Raw genomic sequence first — 23,187 nt, forward strand, 5'->3', positions numbered from 1 at the left:
GTTAACTCCCCGCGTTCTTTCTTAAAGTAGCCCAAATTCTCCCTGCCAACATATTCTTTCATGGCGTAGTAAAATTTAAAAGCTGATATCTTTCATAGTGAAAATAGATAACGATTAGTTGTTTATAAACACAAGCTCGACCTCATTATAGGCCTGAAGGAAATACCACATTAGTGGCACTAACTGGGCAGGGTAACTTATTAAAGTTTACACATAGACGTGTCATTTGAAATGTTCTTGAAATTAAAAAAAAAAAAAACGTTTTGTGATTAATTTGTCATCATCTACTGTATTTACGTAGCTAGGAAATCCTTACAATTCTCCAAGACCGTGAATAGATTGCAGGCTCCATTCATTGATGATTGTCACTTTCTTTTTTGAAACTGTAATAAATATTAACTTTCGAAACTGACTTTGAACCACTGAGGCAGAATCCGCGTCCGTCAGAGTCTTCCATCTCAACGGGAAGTCTTTTTAGGAAGCTGCTTCTGATTTCTTAATAAGCCCTCTAGTGTAGAGACCTTCAATCTGGAACAGTGCTTGTGGGTCGCTACAATTTTTTCTTGTAAATTTTCTTTTCCGTTTTGGTTTATTTTAATATATGCAATTGGATGTCATTAAATAATATGCTTCCAAATTTTACCTCCTATTGAAGCTGGTCTTACCGATGAGGGAAAAAAACATCATATTTTTAGTATTTTTATTTTAGGTAAATATTTTAGCTGTAAATTAAGATTATTGCCGTATGTAGTTGTGGACATAGCACAGCAGACAAAAATATGATACAAACATAAATAAACATAAATAAATAAATAAAAAGATACCTACTACATACAGTATATATGGCTCCATACACCTGTTTTTTACAGCATGGACATAACTTTTTTCATATATACCTGTATACTCATCACTTGTGGTTTTCAAAAGGAAGCTAAAACTGCTAAAATGTTAACATTTGAATGTAACCCTTGTTTGTACTCATAGTTGCTCATAATGGTAATATTGCTATAAGGCTATTATTGGTTTGTAATTCCTTACCTGCCCTAGAAAAAAAAAGTTAATGTCTTTCTAATATTGTAAATTTAATAGAGTAAACGTCTCAGCTTCAGATTTCAATATCAAGGTAGGCGATTGATTCATTAAACAAAAAAAAAAAAAAGTTTTTTGTTTCTGTCAACAGCTTTTCAGTCTTTCTATATACAATAGAATCTAAACTAAAACCATCCATCCATTCTTTCTCTAGCCCGGTTATCCTTTTAAGCTACAATATATGTGAATACGTTCTAGTTTGTCTATGCACATGGCAACTGACATACTGGGCTTCACCATTTTAACTGTCTGACTAGTATTGCCTCATCCATGACATGCCAATGGTGTCTTTGATCAGCATTGTCAATTGCACCCGTCTTAACATTCATTACTTCTCTATATAATTATGTCATTTGAAAAATAAGCCGTGGTGCTGTCCTGTTACGTCAAGTTCTGTCTGCCTGTCTGGCTATAAAAAGATGGCATATATCACCATATGGAGCCCTCTCATGTCGTTGGTCCATCTACTGAAAAGGTAAACCTCCAATCTTTCACACTTTGAAATCACATTGAAACAGTACATTAAGTCATGTTGCAATTCTTCTCGGCATGCTTAAAAATTCTCCAGGTAACATTACAGCTGACTCAATAGGAGACCACGCAAGATGGAATACATGAGAAACCACACATTCTCTGTGTTAACATCAATTAGAGTTTCTATTTCTTTTACAAGCGATAATGTCACAATAGAGCAGGGGCTAACTGCGGCCCATTGTCCCTTTTTAATTGGCCCGCAGCAAATTCTAAAAATATAATGAAATATGTCCGACACACGAAACTCGTTCTTCACTGTATTGTTCTTCTTAGGTTTAACACAAGGTGGAACTGCTGTCTTGATCAAGGCAGCATCTTCGTAAACAAGCGCAACCAAAGAACAATTTTGCTACGGGTGACCAAAAATGCAGAACCAAAGAAACACACAATAGCAAGTGAGTGCAGAAAATTTCAAACACGGTGGGAAAATGAAAATTTCTTCCTAGAGGTCATGGGCAAGTGTGTCTACTTGATTAACAATGAAACTATTGCAGTGATGTGTGTTGACACTGCGAAACCAAACATCCGCGACCTACACGACCGAGAGAGAACAAAAAGTTAAGCAAATGGGGCTTCTGCCTGGTGGAACATGATGTTCACGCATGCTTCTGAAGACCTGCTGATGGAGCACTACATAGATCTGCGAGAGAGACCCTTCTACAGTGGCCTAGTGAAGTACATGCATCCCGGGCCTGGTTCTGGCAATGGTAATGGAAGGCCTAAATGTAGTCAAGAATGGCAGTCATGTTGGATGAGACCAATCCAGAAGACTGAAAGCCTAGTACCATCCGTGGTGATTTCTGCATCCAAGTTGGCAGAAACTCTATCCATGGCAGTGACTTGGTGGAAAGTGCCAACAGAGAGATCAGCTTGTGGTTTAAACCTGAAAAACTGGTGGAATACAAAAGCTGGGTTAGAGACTGGATCTACGAGTAATGCAATCCTTTAGGTTTGGCTGTCCATCATCCCAAAAGATGTCAAATGGGGAACAGAACAGTATTTGTTTTTAATGTTTAACAAGCACTTTTCAATAAAGCTGATGCTGAAGTATAAGGGGCAGAATGGTGGGACTGAGGCTAAGGATCTGCGTAGCTATCATGAAGATTGCTGGTTCGAATCCCTGTCACTGCCAAGAGAGATCCTACTCTGATGGGCCCCTGAACAAGGCCTTTAACCTACAATTGCTCCAGGGCTGCTGTACAATGGCTGACCTTCTGCTCTGACCCCAAGGGGTATGAGAAAATTAACAAATTCCTAATACAAGAAATTGTATAAGGTGAAATAAAGACCAAAAAGAAAAGCATTATTATGAATAGTCTTTATTGGCGTTTATCTTGGGCTTCCTGACAGGATTACTATGCTGAAATTAGCTTTCTCTCTATTATTGAAAAAAATCTTTCAACACGACAAGACTTTTTAGGAGACGAGACAATACTTTTTGGAAAAGATTTTTTCAAGTCCCACGAGACATGATATTTTTAAAAGTCATGCCCTGCTAGCAAACCATTTTCAAATAAGACCACAGTACTGTCACCTCTAATTCGTGTAAATGCTTTTGTCAGACACACTTCCTGCACTCTCAGCTCTTATAAATTTTAATGTTTTCCTCACTTTAGGATACCAATTAAAGAAGACTTATTATGTCCAAATCTTATTGAAGAATTTCATCACAAAGGGTTATCAACAGTAAAAATGAGTACACGGGTAATCCTAGCACCAAGAAATGATGAAGCCAAACAAATTAACACCAAAAACTTTGATCAGTTACACGGCAAAATGGTTAAATGTGTATGTGGTGTTATGGGTCCACAGCTCGTTGAGCAAAAGCCATTCGTTTTAAATAAATGATCGCGGCTAAGCGAGGGGATGTTGGGCCATAGTGGGCCGCGGGGCGATCCGTAGGGTGGGCGTTTCTCACCTAGTGCACAGGTGAGGAACTGCCCACATTCGTGACTGTCCCGTGGCTAATGCTGCAGCTGCGTTGGCCCTCGTCATTTAAAAAGAAGCGCGAGTCGGTTGTGGAGGATGGAAAAAAGAACGAGAGGAGGAAAAAAGAAAGGAAGAGAAAAAAGACGGAGGTTGTAGGGAGTGAGTGAGGAAGCAGGCGGTGCAGGAGAAACAAGACACGTGGAGCGTGTGGTGAGCGCACGATCGAGCGCTCGTAGGCAGCTGCGAGGAAGCTGGGTGTTAGGCCGACACCCAGGCGTTTGAGTTGATGTTGCTCTCGCTGAGCGACCAGGTGAAAGCGACGAGCCGCAAAAGGCCGCAGAAAGGCAGCGGAAGTCGGGAGGCTTGGTGGTGGAGTCCCCAATGTGTGTGTCCTGGCCGTTGGTGGACATCAAGTCTCGGGGACTGGGATGAGTGCCAGACCGAAGCCAGGGATCGGGAGGTCTCCAGTCTCATATGTGAGTGTGTAGAGGAGGGCAGCTGCAGAGAGCGTCTTGCCTGCTGCTAAGCCGAAACGGGATAAGCAGGTGAGACGCTAACAGAAAAGAAGCACCGAACTTGTTGTTGTGGATTTTAATGACTGCTCCTGAAAAATGTTTTAACCTCTGAATTTTAACGGATTGGTTTTTCTATTTGTTTGTTTTAACCTCCACGTTTTCTTTTTATGGATTATTTATTTATTTAAAGAACTTTTGACCTGCACTATTTATTGGAACACTGTTTTGTTGACTGTTATAAATAAAAGCACTATTCACTTTTTGCACCACCCCTTGCTCAATTATTGCCTTCACTGACTAGCTCACTCAGTTACGTTATCGACGGTGTTGGGTTGAAGGGCTCCCGAACAGCAAAGGGTGAGTGTAGCCAGAACCCACATCGTCACAGTGTATCAATAGACTCTGCTGAAACAGTTGGTGGTGATTGTGCAGAAGATGAAAACATCAACTTACAATATCAGGGAGAATATCTACAACCATTAACACCGTCTGGTCTTCCACCAAAGGGTGTATCCAAGAAAGGTAATGTATAACATCTCCTGCAGATAACATTAGATACCAAAAGAGATCTTGATATGCCATTCGTATTAAAATGTTAACAATTTCCCATTAGAATAGTTTTTGCAAAGACGATTAATAAATCTCAGAGCCAAACATTCAAAAAAGTCGGTTTATTTATTAGAGAGAAAGAAACCAAATTCAATCACTGGCAGTTATATGTCATATGGATGCAAATGTAACACTTCACATGAAAATTAAAATCTGTTTAAATTGTACATCCACATCTCCATGTGAGCGGCAGAACCGCAGAGAGGCTAGCGCGCAGCCAGCAAAGCCCCCTAGTAATAAACGATAAATATAATGGTACTTGATATAGTTGATTTATGTGGCTACTGTGGCACTGAAGTGATTCTGTAAGCTGACTGACCTTTTTGCAGTTCAAATCCAGCAGTGAGCCTAGACAATTAATGGAGTCTGATGCTGGAAACACAGCCCAGTCACTGCCCACATGGAATGTGCAGGTTCTCCTTGTGAGTGGGCATCTTTTCTTGTTACACTCCAACGACCCTGTGAAAAGGCTGTTCTAAATGGGACTGAAATGTATACATATCTAGGACTGGTTTTGCTATGGAAGACATACCAAGTTCCTGCAAAATCTTAAAATGGATTTACCAAGTTTAGTACATTTTTTTCAGTTGCCGGCTTATGTTGATCCTGCCATATCTTTTCACTCTACTATTTAAAAAGCATTTTGATCTTAGCATGCCTAACACATTTTTTTTTTTTTTAACATAAACTTGCCCAAAAATAAAAGAACTGTCTTATGACTGAATGTTGATTTTATTGATTACTAATCAGAAAAATGAACTCTTTCCTATAATACATAACCACACTGAAATAAAGGACTCATTTACACTGAAGTGAGTTGTGGTCCCAAGCCTTGCTTTTCTATATTTGCCTTCTTCCAAAACTTTGCGTCTCACTTGAGTTCTTTACTTTGAGATTCAAGTAGACGCAAGCAAAACACATAACATGATAGAGGGCGGTAATAATGAGGGTAGCCCCCCTCAGTTGTGACATCAGGTTAAAAACTAGCACCAGCTCCTCCGGGTTGTCAATTCGGACAGCACCCTTTCTTTGATGGGTTCACTTCTCAATTAGCAGTCCCATTAAGTATTCTTCAGTTTAGGGATAAGGAAAAAGAGTAAGTACAGTAGATGGATTGTCTTTTCCAATTCTTCTTCATATTATTCATGTCCTTCCAACAGAGACTGAAACACACCAAACTTTTTCATGACAACTGGCATGAATCTGACCAATGCATAAGACAGATAAAACATTTCATGTGCCTACAAAAAGCTCATTGATGCTATGCGGCATTTCATCATCTACATAAGGATCACTGCATTCCTGTTTCAATAATAATTATGTGCTTGTCCAAAATTAACATATAATAATGAAATTGATAATTTAAGGTTATTATGGACTGTCACTAATGAACTGCTCACTCTCCTCGGTGTGAATACTGGAGTGTGTCTGAGGGGTGCTGTCACACTCAGAGTAGCAAAGTGATTTTTCTCTTGCATGAGAGTCTAAGTGCTTTTGAAGGCTGCTTCTGTACAAGAACTTTTTCTCACACACAAAACAGCTATATGGTTTCTCTCCAGTGTGAAATCGTATGTGTCTCTGAAGGCTCTTTTTGTATGAGAACCGTTTATCACATTCAGGACAGCAATGCGGCTTTTCGCCCGTGTGAATTCGCACGTGTTCCTGGAGGCTTGACTTATAGGAGAATTGCTTCCCACATTCTGAACAGCCATGCGGCTTCTCTCCTGTGTGTATTCTCATGTGCCTCTGCAGGTTGCTTACATTGGAGAAACTTTTGCCACATTCAGAACAACAATGGGGCTTTGCCCCAGTGTGAATTGTACTGTGTCTCTGAAGATTGCTAATGTTTGAGAAACACTTTCCACATTCCGAACAGCAATGTGGTTTGTCTTCATTGTCAGCTCTTGTGTGAGTACTTCGATGTTTCTGAAGATGGCCTAATTGTGAGAATCGCTTGTCACATTCAGTGCAGCAGTATGGCTTCTCTCCTGTGTGAACTCGTATGTGCGACTTGAGGCTATTGATGTGTGAGAATTGCTTTCCGCAGTCTGAACAGGAATACGGCTTCTCTCCTGTGTGAATTCTCATGTGTGTCTGTAGGTTGCTTATGTGGGAGAATTGCTTACCACACTCGGAACAACAATGTGCCTTCTCTCCAGTGTGAATTAGAAGGTGCTTCTGAAGATGACTGAGTTGAGAGAAATGCTTACCACACTCAGAACACCAATGAGGCTTCTCCCTGGTGTGAATTCTGATGTGCGTTTTCAGGTGACTAATTTGCGAGAATTGCTTACCACACTCAGAACAGAAATGTGGCTTTTCTCCAGTATGACTTTTCATGTGTGTCTGAAGGCTACTTACATAGGAGAATCGTTTGTCACACTCAGAACAACTATATGGTCTCTCTCCTGTGTGAATTCGCATGTGTGTTTGAAGATGGCAGAGTTGTGCAAATTCTTTGCCACATACAGAACAACAATGTGGTTTCTCTCCTGTATGAATTCTGGTGTGTATTTGAAGGTGACAGAACTGTGTGAATTGCTTCCCACACTCGGAACAAGAATATGGCTTCTGTCCACTAGGAATTGTCATGCGTCTCTTAAAACTATTTCTGTCTTGGAATTTTGTGCGAGTGGTTGTGTAATCCTGAGGGACATCCGTATCGGAGAACTTTTTGCTGTGCTGCACATTCTTACGTTTTGATAAAAACCTTGATTTTCTCATAGTTTCAGGAGCTTCAGCTTCCAGAGAGAATGACGATGGGGAGCGACTGCTGTCTTCTTGCAAATCTGCTTAGAATGAAAGAGAGATACAGAATTAGTATTGAGATGCAGCACAGCATGATGAACACCACAATCCAATGGGAATATCTTTCTAATTGATAATGGCTTTGACACCAAGTTCTTAGCAACTAAGATAAGAGTTAACTATTCTTCTATTATTCTGTTTACAGCTACTTCCATCATATGGTCAAAGTTGTAACCTTGTTCAGTAATGTTTGGCTCAAAACAGGACCCCAAACTGATGTTAACATGATTATGTTAACCCTTTTTGTAAACCACATTGGATAAAAGCACATGCTAAGCAAATACATATAAACTGAAATGAAACTATAACCTTCAATCCATTAACATGATTTGTTTTTTAATCTGCAGGTGCAGATCACCACACATACTGCATAAGCAGCAACTGGGATAAACAAGTACTTAAGTGAAATAAAGTGAGCCAAACGTGTTTGTCCACGTAGTGAACATACTTTAAATGACAGTCCAAGGAAGTGCATGATTGGCGTAAGTGCTTGTGGATTTGAGAAAAAAATAAATAAATAAAAATATATATATATATATATATATATATATATATATATATATATATATATATATATATATATATATATATATATATATATATATATATATATATATATATATATATAAGGTGTGATCTAAAAGTTTTCAGACTGACCTATCAAGAGAAACACCAGTAAAACCACCAAGTTTAATTTCGCAACATAATCCCCATAAACGCTAATCCATTTGCTTTAATTTTTACCAAGCTTTGTTGTGGTATTCAAATAAAAAGTTTAACCTTGCTTGTCCAGCCACTCTTAAGTAGCTGACTTGACATCTTCATCACTGGTATGGTGGTAGTTCTGCAGATGCAGGAGTACGGGGCTGCTGCGGAGCACAGCTAGACACCCTTGAATGCAGGTGGTGGTGTGTCAGGTGGGAGGCTGCTCTACCAGCCAGTGAAGTTCTGCTGCATCGTGACTACATATATATGAGGTTGATCACCATGCTCCATATGTATGGATGTTCCATGGTGGCATTTGACGTGTGTTCATGTGTACACATTCACATAATTGTGATTTATAAACAGTAAATTGCCTAGGAATGTGCATACAGCAAATTATATATACACTATATTGCCAAATCTATTGGCACCCCCCTCCAAATCATTGAATTCAGGTGTTCCAGTCACTTCCATGGCCACAGGTGTATAAACTCAAGAAACTAGGCATGCAGGCTGCATTTACAAACATTTGTGAAAGAATGGGTCGCTCTCACGAGCTCAATGAATTCAAGCCTGGTACCATGATAGAATGTCACCTGTGCAATAAGTCCACTCATGACATTTTGTCGCTACTAAATATTCCACCGTCAACTGTTAGTGGTATTATAACAAAGTGGAAGCAATTGGGAACAACAGCAACTCAGCCAAAAAGTGGTAGACCACGTTAAATCACTGAGCAGGGACAGCGCAGGCTGAGGTGTGCACAAGTCGCCAGCTTTCTGAAGAGTTGATAGCTACAGACCTCCAAAAGCTCTGGAAAAGTGCGTAGTGAGAGAGCTTCATGGAATGGGTTTCCCTGCCCAAGCAGCTGCATCCAAGCCTGACATAACCAAGTGCAATGCAAAGTGTCAGATGCAGTGGTGTAAAGCCCACAACCCGCCACTGGACTTGACAGCAGTGCAGACGTGTCCTCTGGAGTGACGAATCATGCAATTCAATGGACGAGTGTGGGTTTGGTAGTTGCCAGGAGAATGGTACTTGCCTGACTGCATTGTGCCAAATGTAAAGTTTAGTGGAGTGGGGGATTATGGTGTGTTTCAGGGGTTGGGCTTGGCTTCTTAGGTCCAGTGAAAGGGACTCTTAATGCTTCAGCATACAAAGTCATTTTAGACAATTTCATGCTCCCAACTTTGTGGGAATGGTTTGGGGATGGCAAAATGACTACACACGCACCAGTGCACAAGGAGCGAGTCTGGTGTGGCTACACAGAGCCCTGACCTCAACCTGACAGAACACCTTTGGAATGAATTAGAGCGAAGACTGCGAGCGAGCCAGGCCTTCTCATCCAACATCAGCAACTGATCTCACAAATGCTCTCCTTGAAAAATGGTCAAAAATCCCCATAAACACAATCCTAAACCTTGTGGAAAGCCTTCCCAGAAGAGTTGAAGCTGCAAAGGGTGTGCCAACTTCACATTGAAGCCTATGTATTAAGAATGGGACGTCATTAAAGTTCATGTGTGTGTAAAGGCAGACGTCCCAATACTTTTGGCAATATAGTGTATATATGATTTTTTGGGGCTTGGGCATTAGCATTTTTCCATTTATATACTGTGTACATATTCTCATGCTTGAATCCATGCAAAGTTTTAAAAATGAGGTCTCAGGACTGGAAAACTGAATGGGTGACATCTCTCCAAATTTGCAATGTATAAGCCATGCAATGTTAGCTGGGGCACTGTAATCAGAAATCTTATTTCAACAATTTTTGCTGAGTGACAACCACAGAGCCCAAAACAAATCACTATAATACTGAGGGATTACACTGGACATTTGAAGCATGGAATATGACCAACGTCCTTATTAGCATCAAAAAGCATGCATCGACTTGGACCCTGAAGTTTTTTGGTGTAGGAGAATCTCCATCATTTTGATTGTTGCTTGTATGGAATTGTAGTCCCTAAAGCCCCTGTTACACTACACAATTTTTCCAGCAATTTTCAGTTGCAGACTTCATTTACATAACATTAGCAAGACGGGGAGTCAGTTGTGGTGTGCTCCCATGACCACCAGTTATACCGTGTGAAATGCCTCAATTAAATCAGGCAGGTTTCATTTTATTTTAAAGGAATAATCTAACCCACCCAGAATTATATTTCATGTATTATTTGCCCCATGTAGTTCATCTTAACGGATGAGAACATTTTTTAATTTCTTGCTTTCAAGATGAGAACCTTTTTTACTTTCATGCTTTCAAGCAGTACAGAGATAAAAGTATCTGATAGAACTGCACCTATGGAGACCTGATGCTGGACTGTATCAAACAATATCGAACACGTTCTTGGAAAAATCTAATTTCTTGTTATATATAATCCACATAGGGAAATCCAGCTGTAAATTCATAATGTCTCACACACAAGTATTATTAATAAAATATTGTTAAAGAAACTACTTCATTGCGACTGAGCATTTGAACTGAAGACCTGCCCTCCCATCGTTTCATTTATATTCACCTCCACAACTGGAGAACACTGGGATTTGTTCGCAGTAGTCTGTGAAACTGCACGGATAAATCGAAATCCAGGTGTTGAAGCATCTCAGATATGTGGAAGTCCAAGGTAGATTCTCTCCCGAAAATGTTTACACTCGCTTTTCTTTAATTTTTAATCTTTAGTTGTACACGTCTCTCAGTGCACTTTCCTACTGTCGCTTTCACGTGAAGCACAATGTTCACCAATGAATAAGCTATTTACTGGGACAGATTTGATACTCTTCAATGCTTATTTGTATCTCAGCATGTTCCGTTTCATTTCACAAATTTGTTTTCTAAAAGTGGTTTATTTAATAAAATAATAAAAAAAATGTGCGTTTGGGATGATGTGAGCATACCACTGGACACATGACACATGGATTAGGTGTCACAAGTAATGACATTTTTTATGGAAGTTGTTTTTTAAAAAAAAAAAAACTGTCATCCAGTGTTGGTCACCATATGCACATTTGTTGTTAAAGAAACTTTGAAGTTTTTGTTTTGGATGAAAATGTGAAATTCAAAATCAAACATAAAAGAAAAAAAATTCTTAGGTGAATACCCAGAAGTACAAGGCAGTAATGCAGAAAAGAAGAAACAAAAACTATGGGTGTTTAGGACCAACCAAACAGTTAGAAATAAAAAGGCTTATGTTACATATATTTTTATTATGTTGTATAAGCCTGAAACCACTAATAGTTCATAAGCCAAAGGTCAAAAATGCTAGAGAGCTGAAGAATGAGCCCCTTGCTTAGAGAAGGGAATGTGAACTCTTTGGTTGTAAATCATGGTAGCAAGCCCTGAGATAGTAGGAGGAGAGAACAGTCCTTATCAAACAGATAAGATGAACAGCGTGGGGTTTGACACCCACTTAATTAAGAATTACTGGTGGAATTAATTAGAGGCAGGACTAGAGCAATGGAATACTAGAAGTCAGATTATAAGAATTGCAATAAAAATAAAAGGTGTCAATTGCTGGGGGCGCATTGTTCCATCTGGGTTGAGTCTCTATGTGCTCCATACGATAAAACTTAATTCTGCTGTTTGTCCCAAGTCTCGAGTGCCTTCATTGGGGTTGAGGGCGCCCTGTTGTGTCAGCCTGCTTCAACAATTTCCCAAACTAGCTATCAAAAAATGCTTAAGCAAATCAGCAACAGAGTAGAATTCACCATTTTGATGAGCCTTCTGAGGCACATTATTATTATTATTATTACATAATCAATATGGATGACACCCTCATTATCATCAAAAATTGGTATATGCTGACACACATAAGGCATTATTAAACAAGCATCACACACACTTTTTCTGCTTTTGGTCATTGATTTTCTATGTTTTAGGTTCATAGGTTGAATATTTTACTTATGCAAAGTGCAGTGAAAAATCTTATTGGCATTACAGATGAAAAAGGTTGTTTTTAAACTATGGAGAATCAGCCCAGAGGGGCTGTGGCTATCGCTATCACCCTATAAATTCATTAAAAAAATGTTTCTTCTGCACTACACCACTGACCTTTCACTTTGTCTGCCATTCCTATTTTAATGTGTTATATAATGAAGACAAATTACATACATTCTTAAAGAAAAATATGATCTCACTGCTTAAACTCAGATTAGAAATGGTCAAGAGAGAGGAGAGGGGATACAGCACCTTGCAATACCCACCACATGACAAACCAACTCAGGATCCCAGATTAGGAACCAAGTGCAGCCATGCAACAGGTGACACCCCACTAGTTCAGATGGAGAGGAACAGTGTGAGGTTTGGGTTTTTTTTTTCTTTTTACAGTGGCTGGAGTGCCAATTCTACCACCAACCCCAAGGTTTTTCCCTGCAGGTTGTAGGGCCTACATACAGGGCTGGATGCACATTAACATCAAACCCAGGACGGAGCAATTGCAGGTTAAGGGCTTTGCTCAAGGGCCCAACGAAGTAGAGTCACTTTTGGCGTTCACAGGATTCAAACCGGCAACCTTCCGATTGCCAGTTCAGATCCCTAGCCTCAGAGCCACCACTCCACCCATGGTGAGTGGTATTGAATTTAGAATTCAGCACCCCATATAAAAGGGGCACGCATCTGATTTTAAAAAGGTAGCGTGGCTGAGTGGTCTAAGGCAGAGGTAGGCAATGTCGGTCCTGGACAGCCATAGTGGCTGCAGGTTTTTGTTCCAGCCCTGTTTCTTAATGAGAAGTCAATTATTGCTGATGAAGCACTTATTACTTAAGTGATAGTTTAATGCTTCATTTTAGTGGTTTTGTTTGTTAAGTTTCCCTTCCCTTGATTGCTTATTTCAATCTTAAAACAGCTGCATTCACTGTATTAATGGCTCCTTATAAGCAATAAGATGTAAATGACAAAGCGACCAGCAGTTCTCTATCTAGCTTGCTTCCAGGCACTTTTTGATTTGATTTAATAAAACACTTAATAGAAAAATGTGACAGACTGAAAATATTCAGTTTTAGATTTCAAATCATTTGGATGATATCCTTGGAAAGGAAAAAATCTACAAAATAAGAACCAAATATTGCAGACTAATAAGCCATAAAATGAAATAAGGTCTGAGGCTGGCAATCATTGGTTTCTAATGAAGCAACTGTTGGAAAAAAAAAACTGCAGCCACTACGGCTCTCAAGGACCGACTCTGCCTACTCCTGGTCTAAGGCACTGGATTTAGGCTCCAGTCTCTTCGGAGCCATGGATTCAAATCCTATTTGAATAGATGTCAGGCTCCTCTAGGTTAGGAGGTGTGAAGAGGTAGCTTCCATTGCAGTTTTCATTTCGTGAGGCAGTGTGGTGTAGTAGTTAAGGATTTAGACTTCAGACCCTGAGGCTGTGGGTTAAAATCCCACTACTGATACTCTGTGACCATGAGCAAGTGACCAGCCTGTGCTCCAATTGGGAAAACCAAAAGAAATGTAACCAATTGTATCATAAATCTTATAAGGCACTTTGGATAAAGGCAATCAATCAAATAAGTAAATATAGAAGAAAAAGTGGATAACCTCTTTTTAGGTGTTTAAATCAAAATTCAATCTGTGTTAAGTCACATCACAGTGGTAGGGTAAAGGTGGTTTTATTTTACACACCTACTATGCCACAAGAATGATTAGACATGAAATATTGGATCTTTTATTGAAATTGTAAAACTGTGTATTAAGGATGTCTACCAGCACAGTGCCCCTAAATGGGAGGAGGTTACAGACAGTTTAATCATGGCATCTCCCGATTTTTCAACATCTCCCAATTAGTCAACTTTTTCTTAAATCAAGATGGGACACAGGGCTAAATGATCATCTGTCCACCTTTCAACTGCACCATAAAAGGTTGAAATATTTTAATCATTTTATCTTATTGCGAACAGCAAGACATGATGGTGTAAAGTCTATTACTCCTAACACATACTCTTTACTCACATTTTGAGGCCGATGGCTGTTCTTCTTCCTTTTCTTCATCAGACGACTCCATGTTTTCAGGTTTCACATGAACAAAATGTGGCTGAGGAGAGCACTCCCCAATCTGCACAAGCTCAAAGTCGGTAATTTCCGAAGATGTGTCTTCCTTAGAACTATCTGAAACGTCATCATTTTGAGTTTTAAAGCTGGCAGGGAGATGTTCAGAAATTCCAACTTTAAAACAAACTATTTCGTGCTCGTCATCAGTGTCATTATCAGTAGTGTCCCATTCACAGCTCTCTTGTTTTACATAGAAAGACTCCTCCTCAAACTCCTCCTCTTTAAACTCCTCCCCCTCTTCTTCTTCCTTGATTTTGAAAGATCTTTGTTCCGAGTCATCGACAACGACAATATTGAGTAAATTTTCCTCTTCTTCCATTTGCCTGTCCTTCTGTTTGAAGAATTCCTCTTCACGTTTCCACTTCGGTAAAGGTGGTGCCATTGATGTCACTGTGGAAAGCAGCTCAATTTCTCTTCTGTGAAAGAATCAGGTAGTCTTTTGTTAACAAAGTAAGACAAAATATGTTGATAAAATGTACTAATATCCTCAAGTAAAATAAGAACAAGAAACAATCACAAATTATTTTGAAAAATAGCAATAAACTAAGTAAATGACAGTAAAGTGCAAAAATTATAGAGATGAAAAGCCACCATTTTTCATTACCTGCCATTCACACTACAGGATTGTAGCCACAGCTTTCCTGCCAGTGTTTTCCTTGCGTAACTGGGCTCTTTTTGATTGTTGTTTGCAGGGAAAAAAATGGGCTATCGCGAGTTGTGTTTCTTTGGGCTATGTTTTTTGTTTAATTTTGGCCCATTTTTAGCCATCCGGCAAATCTTATCCTGCTATTCGCAATTACACATGTATCAGTAACGGCACACTGCACAATAACATGCAGTGAAAACACTTGACTTGAGCATTCACAGTTTTCATTCTCTTTCTCTGTACATCTAGCATTCATTTGCTCAGAGGCTGATGCACTTGTTGCTTCCTGAGCAGCTCTTCTTTTCTCCTCTCTAGTGGCCCACTTCTTCTCTTCTTTGATTGGCATCCTTTCACATTAAATCTGATTAAGTCAGTTTTTCTGTTGCAATTACTTAGTTTGTTTTTCTTAATTTTTCAGTTAAACTGGCACTTAAGTCTTCAATCTGCCTCAAGAATGATTTAAGATATGAAGAGGTAGGGGAAGTGATGGCGAAGGTGGTGGGGATGAGATGGTGCCCGTTCGCATGCTCCACACGACTGCTGAGAGTTAATTCTAAAATAAAATCTATCTACTATAAAAAAAAAAAGAACAAATCATGGAAGGAGAGGAGACGTGATTTTCTCGGAGAGACACTTATATGTCCCGCGAGAAAGAGATTTAACCACACCGGGGCTGGAAATAAAGGACAAAGAGTAGATGACAAAGTAGAACATTGTAAAGAATTCAAAAATGTTGGCGTGGTACACATGCAGGGCAGGTTAGAGATAATGGAAGCACGAAAATTCGAAAGTCTCAAAAAAAGGCTAGGAAAGATCGCATTAATGAAAACAAATGTAAATTATTACTCGGTGAAATAACAGAACAGCGAAAAGAGATTGAGTATATTGTTCAGATTTAAACTTTAAGTTGGAGACTTGTAGATCTTCCGAATTGTGTTGCCAGCGAGAATTAAAAGATTCCAAAAACGTTGGCACGGTATGAAGTCCCGTGAGTCTGAGACTTTTGCCATGAGATTCTTTCAAGTAAAAACCCTACATACAACTATTTTCATTATTACAAGACCACGGTCAACCAACCTTTCAGTCGTGTGAATGCTTTTGTCAAGACACACTTCCTGCGCTCTCAGCTCTTAAAAATTTTATCATGACAATAATTTTATACGTTCTAGACGACACATCAACGACAAAGCAAAGAAGACCATGGAAAAACAATCAAAAACCTTGTTTTATTTATTAGAGAGAAAGAAATGATATTCACACACAGGCAGTTATACGTTGCATTGTCACGATGTTAAGTCCAAAACAGAATCAAACTTCAATGCAATTTTGAAGAAAAGTTAATTCCAAATATTGTTTTTACTTTTACTTAAGTAAAAGTGAAAATTATGCATATGTAACAATTCACATTGAAATAACAACCACTTTAAATTGCATATCCGGTAAACCAAACCCGGTGGTGGGCGTGCAAAGCAAGCAAAGGGCGGAGCCCCGTAGTAAAATAAAAATAAAAAAGAGGAATAACCTTGGAGGTTAATTAATTAATTATTCATCACCCCAAAAGCAGACAGTGGAGGTCACGTAGTATGTGTGTACCAAATTTCAGGTCAATAGGTCAAACGGTTTGCGAGCTACAGGTGATTTAAAATCCTGGACAGCCACGGTAGCGTATTATATATAAAGACTTTGCCATCGTCGAATGGCTTGAGAGGGAATGGTATATATACCCATTTTACCACTTTGAAATATCTCTGATTGCAATTCCCAAACTTTGATGGTATATACCTAATCATCTCACTCTGACACCATTCCACCCTTTCTGGTGTGCAATTTTATCTAATTCAGGTATTTGGCTATTTTTTGACATTAAGCTGCAGATGTTTTAGGGACCTAGCAAACCTGTTTCTGTTGCAGACAACTTTTTGAAATCTTAAACAAAATCACCAGAATGAAGTCAAATTGATGCTCATGCCAGCACATTTAACAGTATGAGCAGATCAGAGAGGAGTTCTACCTCAGTTTTTCAGATGGTATCACCTGGCATTAACTTTTGCTTATTTTTTTAATTCTTTGGTCTTTATACAGTGTTTTCAGAAAGCATTCAGACCACTTAACTTTTTTGTTATGCTATATCGCTTGTGCTAAAATCATTTAAATTTGTTTTTCTCTCATCAAGCAACACTCAAAACCCTAGAATGACAAAGCAAAAAAAGGATTTTAGAAAAATTTGGAACTTATTAAAAATACAAAAAATATACACAACAATTCAGACACTTTGCTCTGTCACTTGAAATTTGTCTCAGGTTGTTTAGAGTCCACTTGTGATCAATTGAATTGATTGGACTAATTAGAAAAGGCACACACCTGTCTATAGAAGGTCTTACAATTGAGCAAAAACCAAGCCATTAAAGTATAAGTTCAGCATTGTTCAAGTTGAAGTTATTTCTTCACAAACATGGTATATATTTATGTAATTGCCATATAAAATTGTGTTCTAAAGTTAAGTGCTTTCTGTAAATTTAAAAAATATCTTGCACATACTGCTGCTTTACATTGTACACAATGCAGTACGGAGGAAAAGCTTAAAAACAAATGCGACCATTTTTCAAGCCACAACAGCTGTTAAGTATTGATCCATATCGTATGATTATACACACACTGTAAAATAGTTCAGGCAAGCTATTTTTGAAGGAAAAAAAACACCAATATGAGATTCTGCCATATTAAAAGACCAGCTATACGCGTTAACTCAGCACTTAATCTTCCTGAACAACAGCCTTTAACCCCAGGGACATGATTTCCTCTCAAAAGACCAAATCACAGTAAACTTTTCATGCCACGTGGTAAGTTTTGTTTTGATCTACTTCTGTATTTATGTGAGAACTCATAACAGAAAAAAGAAAATGTGTCCTTAACATGAAGAAAAAAAAGTACCAGGAATATGCTCAAAATTATTATTTCCTGATCCCTTTTGTAGTCACAAACAAATGTTTTGGCTTGAAAAATGGGTTTCCTCCATGCCCCATACCCTCCATTGCTAAATACCAGTATGGGCAAGATACATTTTTTTTTTAAACTTACTCATATTATTTATAACAGGTGCTTAACTCTTTGAACACAGTTTAATGTTGCAATCGAGATATACCGTGTTTGTGAAGAAATTACTTTGACTTGGAAAACAACAAACTTATCATTTAAGGTCAAAGGAATTGCCTGCAAAGCTTGGACACAAGATTATACTGAGATATAGATCTAGGGAAGACTACAGGGCAGCATTGAAGATTCCCAAAAGCACAGTGGCCTCTGTAATTCTATAATAAATGAGGTGACCAAGAATCCGATGGTCACTCTGACTGAGCTCCAGAGAACCTAGGTGGAGATGGGAGAAACTTCCATAAGGACAACCAATACTGCAACACTTTACTAAATAGGGCTTAATGGCAGAATGGCTAGACCACACATGAAAATATGCTTGGAGTTTGTAAAAAGACACCTAATAGACTCTCTAACTATGAGAAACTAGACAGTCTGGTCTTATGGAACCAAGATTGAACTATCTGGCTTTAGTTCTAAGCATCACATCTGGAGGACGCCAAGCACTGCTCATCACCTGTTCAATAACAGTCCAGCAGTGAAGCAAGGTGGTAGCAGGCATCATGCTACTGAGTTGTTTCTTAGAAACAGGGACTGAGAGACTAGACAGGGCTGAGAAGAAGCGGACTGTAGCAAAGTACAGAGATATACTTGATGAGAACTTGCTCCATATCTAATTGTCTCGAGGCACAAATCTGGGGATGGTTACAGAAACATTTCTGCTGCTTTGAAGGTCCCATTGAGCACAGTGGCCGCCATCATCCGTAAGAGGAAGAAGTTCAAAACCACCAGGACTCTTCCTAGAGCTGGCCGGCCATCTATGAGCGATTGGGGGAGAAAGGCCTTAGTCAGGGAGGTGACTAAGAACCCGATGATCACTCTGTCAGAGCTCCAGAGGTCCTCTGTGGAGAGAGGAGAACCTTCCAGAAGGACAACCATCTCTGCAGCAATCCACCAATCAGGCCTGTATGGCAGAGAGGCCAGACGGAAGCCACTCCATAGTAAAAGGCACATTGCAGCCCGCCTGGAGTTTGCCAAAAGGCACCTGAAGGACTTTCAGACCATGAGAAACAAAATTCGCTGGTCTGATAAGACAAGGATTGAACTGTTAGTTGTGTATGCCCGGCGTCATGTTTGGAGGAAACCAGGCACCGCTCATCACCAGGCTAATACCATCCCTACAGTGAAGCATGGTGGTGGCAGCATCATGCCATGGGGAGGTTTTTCAGTGGCAGGAACTGGGAGACTAGTCAGGATAAAGGGAAAAATGACTGCAGCAATGTACAGAGACATCCTGGATGAAAACCTGCTCCAAAGCGCTCTTGACCTCAGACTGGGGTGACGGTTCATCTTTCAGCAGGACAGCAACCCTAAGCACACAGCCAAGATATCAAAGGAGTGGCTTCAGGACAACTCTGTGAATGTCCTTGAGTGGCCCAGCCAGAGCTCAGACTTGAATCCGATTGAACATCTCTGGAGAGATCTTAAAATGGCTGTGCACCGACACTTCCCATCCAACCTGATGGAGCTTGAGAGGTGCTGCAAAGAGGAATGGGCGAAACTGGCCAGGGATAGGTGTGCCAAGCTTGTGGCATCATATTCAAAAACACTTGAGGCTGGAATTGCGGCCAAAAGTGCATCGACAAAGTATTGAGCAAAGGCTGTGAATACTTATGCACATGTGATGTCTCAGTTTTTTTATTTTAATAAATCTGAAAAACCTCAAGTAAACGTTTTTCACATTGTCATTATGGGGTATTGTGTGTAGAATTCTGAGGGAAAAAAAAGAATTTAATCCATTTTGGAATAAGGCTGTAACATAACAAAATGTGGAAAAAGTGATGCACTGTGAAAACTTTCCGGATGCACTGATCATTGGGCTCATCTTTAGAGGTATAAAAAAAAAAACGCATAACGACTGTACTTCTCTATTTAATAAATATATATCTTATGTAATACTGCATTATTTCTTGAATTTTATTTATTTATTATTTTTCTTATCTAATTTTATTTTATTTTTTTTCTTTGCTTGTAACTATTTCTTTGACAGCCTGTAAAGTACTTTGAAGTGCATTACAGTGCATGGAAATGTACTATATGAATAAAAATTGTTTTCTTAATTGATGGCAAAAAATAATAATAAAAAAAAATCCCACTAAACCCTATTCAAGATTGCATTCAGCATCATTTTCTCTGTAATGGAAAGCATTTGCAATATGTCCTGAACCAACAGGAATGTTAAATCGATTTTAAAAGAAGTTTTTTTTTTTCTGCATAAACATAATCAATTGTTATATTCTTTCCTTTATAGCCCTATAAACATTGACGACCTAATACTGATTTTCACAAACATTTGAGATTTTTTTTCCACCCGCCCAATAAGGTTGTTGTGTTTAGCCTAGTTTTTGACATATGTAACCTGACAGACAAGATAAAATACTGGATATTAATATATACACTACTGTTCAAAATTTTTATGTTTTTGATAGAAATGTAAACCTTTTTCTTATCACAATATCCATCCATCCTCTTCAGCTTATCCGAGGTCGGGTCGCGGGGGCAGCAGCTTAAGCAGAGAGGCCCAGACTTCCCTCTCCCCGGCCACTTCTTCCAGCTCTTCCGGGAGAATCCCAAGGCATTCCCAGGCCAGCCGGGAGACATAGTCCCTCCAGCGTGTCCTGGGTCTTCCCCGGGGCCTCCTCCCGGTTGGACGTGCCAGGAACACCTCACCAGGGAGGCGCCCAGGAGGCATCCTGATCAGATGCCCGAGCCACCTCATCTGACTCCTCTCGATGCGGAGGAGCAGCGGCTCTACTCTGAGCCCCTCCCGCATGACTGAGCTTCTCACCTTATCTTTAAGGGAAAGCCCAGACACCCTGCGGAGGAAACTTATTTCAGCCGCTTGTATTTGCGATCTCGTTCTTTCGGTCACTACCCATAGCTCATGACCATAGGTGAGGGTAGGAGCGTAGATCGACTGGTAAATTGAGAGCTTTGCCTTACGGCTCAGCTCCTTTTTCACCACGACAGACCGATGCAGAGCCCGCATCACTGCGGACGCCATACCGATCCGCCTGTCGATCTCACGCTCCATTCTTCCCTCACTCGTGAACAAGACCCTGAGATACTTGAACTCCTCCACTTGGGGCAGGATCTCTCCCCCAACCCTGAGAGGGCACTCCACCCTTTTCCGGCGGAGGACCATGCTCTCGGATTTGGAGGTGCTGATTCTCATCCCAGCCGCACAATATCACAATATCATTAAATAAATTTAAAATCATTGAAAAGGCATTACTAGTGTTTATATATGGCTATTACTTCTTGAAATAGCTGATTTTTAATGTGTTATTCATAAATGGCTGCAAAGTCTGGTTTTCAGCAGTAACTTCATTGGTGTCCTAATATTAAACTACCTTAACTTACCCTTAATTAGCCATTTTTATTGGTTTTATTTGAAACAATTATTTTTGATGATTAATTAGTCATAAAAATGAAGGGGAAAAGATAAGGATTTTTTTTTAATATCATGCATCTCACCACCTATGTGAGTCTCCAAGCAATTACCCATACATAAAAATCATTATTTAGTGAGCTACAATGCACCCCCCTTCCTTTTTGCCTTGCCTTTGTCTCTCTGATGATTTTTTTTTTTTTGGGGGTCTGGTCAGATTACAACCTTGTTATTACAGTAAGTATTTGTTTTAGGCTATAAATAAACATTTGTCTGTGGGCAGGTGGTAGATGGCTGGGCAACATACACTGGGGTTATCCTTTCCCTTTTCTTGTACTACTGTGAATGCTGAAGTTCTGATAGAAATTATTTAAACATTTAATACCAAATAAATAAAAAAAAATACATACATACACACACACACATTCTCTCTCTCTCTCCAGGCTAGATGGTCCACTAGCTAAAGTATCAGACTTTGATAAACAAGACCCAAATCCCCAATCTTAAAACTTATTATGCCACCGTGAGTAAGTAACTCAATGTGCCTGTATGCCAACTGTAAAAATAAATAAAATAAAAATAAATACGCATAAACAATTACACCTTTACACCAGTAAAGAATACTAAGATGGAGTTCACTACAGAAAAGGGGCTATATGAAATACAAGTTTGTAACACGTCCTTATTTTGTAAACTGCATTGAGAAACCTCTTCTGACAAGTAACCAGTAATAATGATCGCCACTGAATGAAGACTGAGATTTATGTGCATGTTTTAACAAGGATCTGTCAAGAAATCGTGTTTAGAAAATCAGAATCTACCACAAAATGCCAGAAAAAAATGCATACGCAGTGAAGAAAACAGAGTGTGGCCATTATGGAGTATTTTTTACATTGGGGAGACTGAATTTATTGCACAATATTTATTATGATTGCAGCTAATAGGTAAACGTGAATGATTTGAGACAAAATAATTTAGAGACTCCTCAAAATAATGCACGTGTTTAGCCGATTTCTTGTAACAGTTGACAACCACACATGGACCAGTATCAGTTCACTTTTACGGCTTACCTGGTTTTCTGTATCCGCCAGACAGCTCCTCCCTCACCGCGCTGAACTCCTTTCGGCCTGGGATGTCCGCTCCTCCGTCCCGCGGGCCACCCTTTTCTCGCTGCACAGTGCTGCCCTTCTTTCTCCCTAGTTACATACAAAGCACTCCTTTTGTACGTTACATCAGATTTTCACTTGCATCTAAGTGTCAAGCTTTCTTCTAGATACCCATTTGCCCTCCGTGTCGAACTGTGAGCTCTACAGCCAGTTGGCGTAACGTCCGGAAAGCTAGACACAACAGTTGACGTAATTTCCGCCTCTCGCTATTGAACCAATAAGCATGCGCAACTTTCCAGCCATTTTCTGCACATGCGCTCCATCATTACGCACTAAAAGACTACAATACCCAAAACAACTTGGGACTAACTGGGTTTCACTTGAATACCGTATTGTTCACATCTTCTGCATGTCGAATTCTTTTCGTATGGTTTCTAAGATCTATGGCAATTTACCGATCAATAAAATAATTTAAATATGTATTTTCTTTTATTTTCAAGAAATATTCTCAATATTACAGCCACTTAACTAGCCGCTCCTTTCCTATTTAACCCTTTACCGTTATAGCTGTGAAATCTCTTCCACAGCCAGTCTCACGCACACTGTCTTCGCCGAGTTATTCTCCTCCAGGAAACATTTGTGTCCAGCAAACTTGTCCTGTAT

The 23,187-nt window shown here is 39.5% G+C and overlaps 1 protein-coding gene and 1 pseudogene across 1 annotated transcript; one reads left to right on the forward strand and one right to left on the reverse strand.

Annotated features, from left to right (window-relative positions):
- Positions 1-1,508: 1,508 nt before the first annotated feature.
- LOC120528882 lies at positions 1,509-2,559 on the forward strand (annotated as a pseudogene).
- Positions 2,560-4,719: 2,160 nt separating this feature from the next.
- LOC120528104 (gastrula zinc finger protein XlCGF57.1-like) lies at positions 4,720-22,774 on the reverse strand. Its single transcript, XM_039752134.1, has 3 exons — positions 22,489-22,774; positions 14,133-14,647; positions 4,720-7,465 (listed from the first exon to the last, which is right to left on the reverse strand). The coding sequence occupies exons 2-3, from the start codon at positions 14,611-14,613 to the stop codon at positions 6,048-6,050; spliced, it is 1,899 nt and encodes a 632-aa protein (XP_039608068.1). The 5' UTR covers positions 14,614-14,647; positions 22,489-22,774; the 3' UTR covers positions 4,720-6,047.
- Between the last annotated feature and the right edge of the window lie 413 nt (positions 22,775-23,187).

The sequence above is a fragment of the Polypterus senegalus genome, chromosome 4 (genome assembly GCF_016835505.1).
Source record: "Polypterus senegalus isolate Bchr_013 chromosome 4, ASM1683550v1, whole genome shotgun sequence".
Classification (NCBI taxonomy): Eukaryota; Metazoa; Chordata; class Cladistia; order Polypteriformes; family Polypteridae; genus Polypterus; species Polypterus senegalus.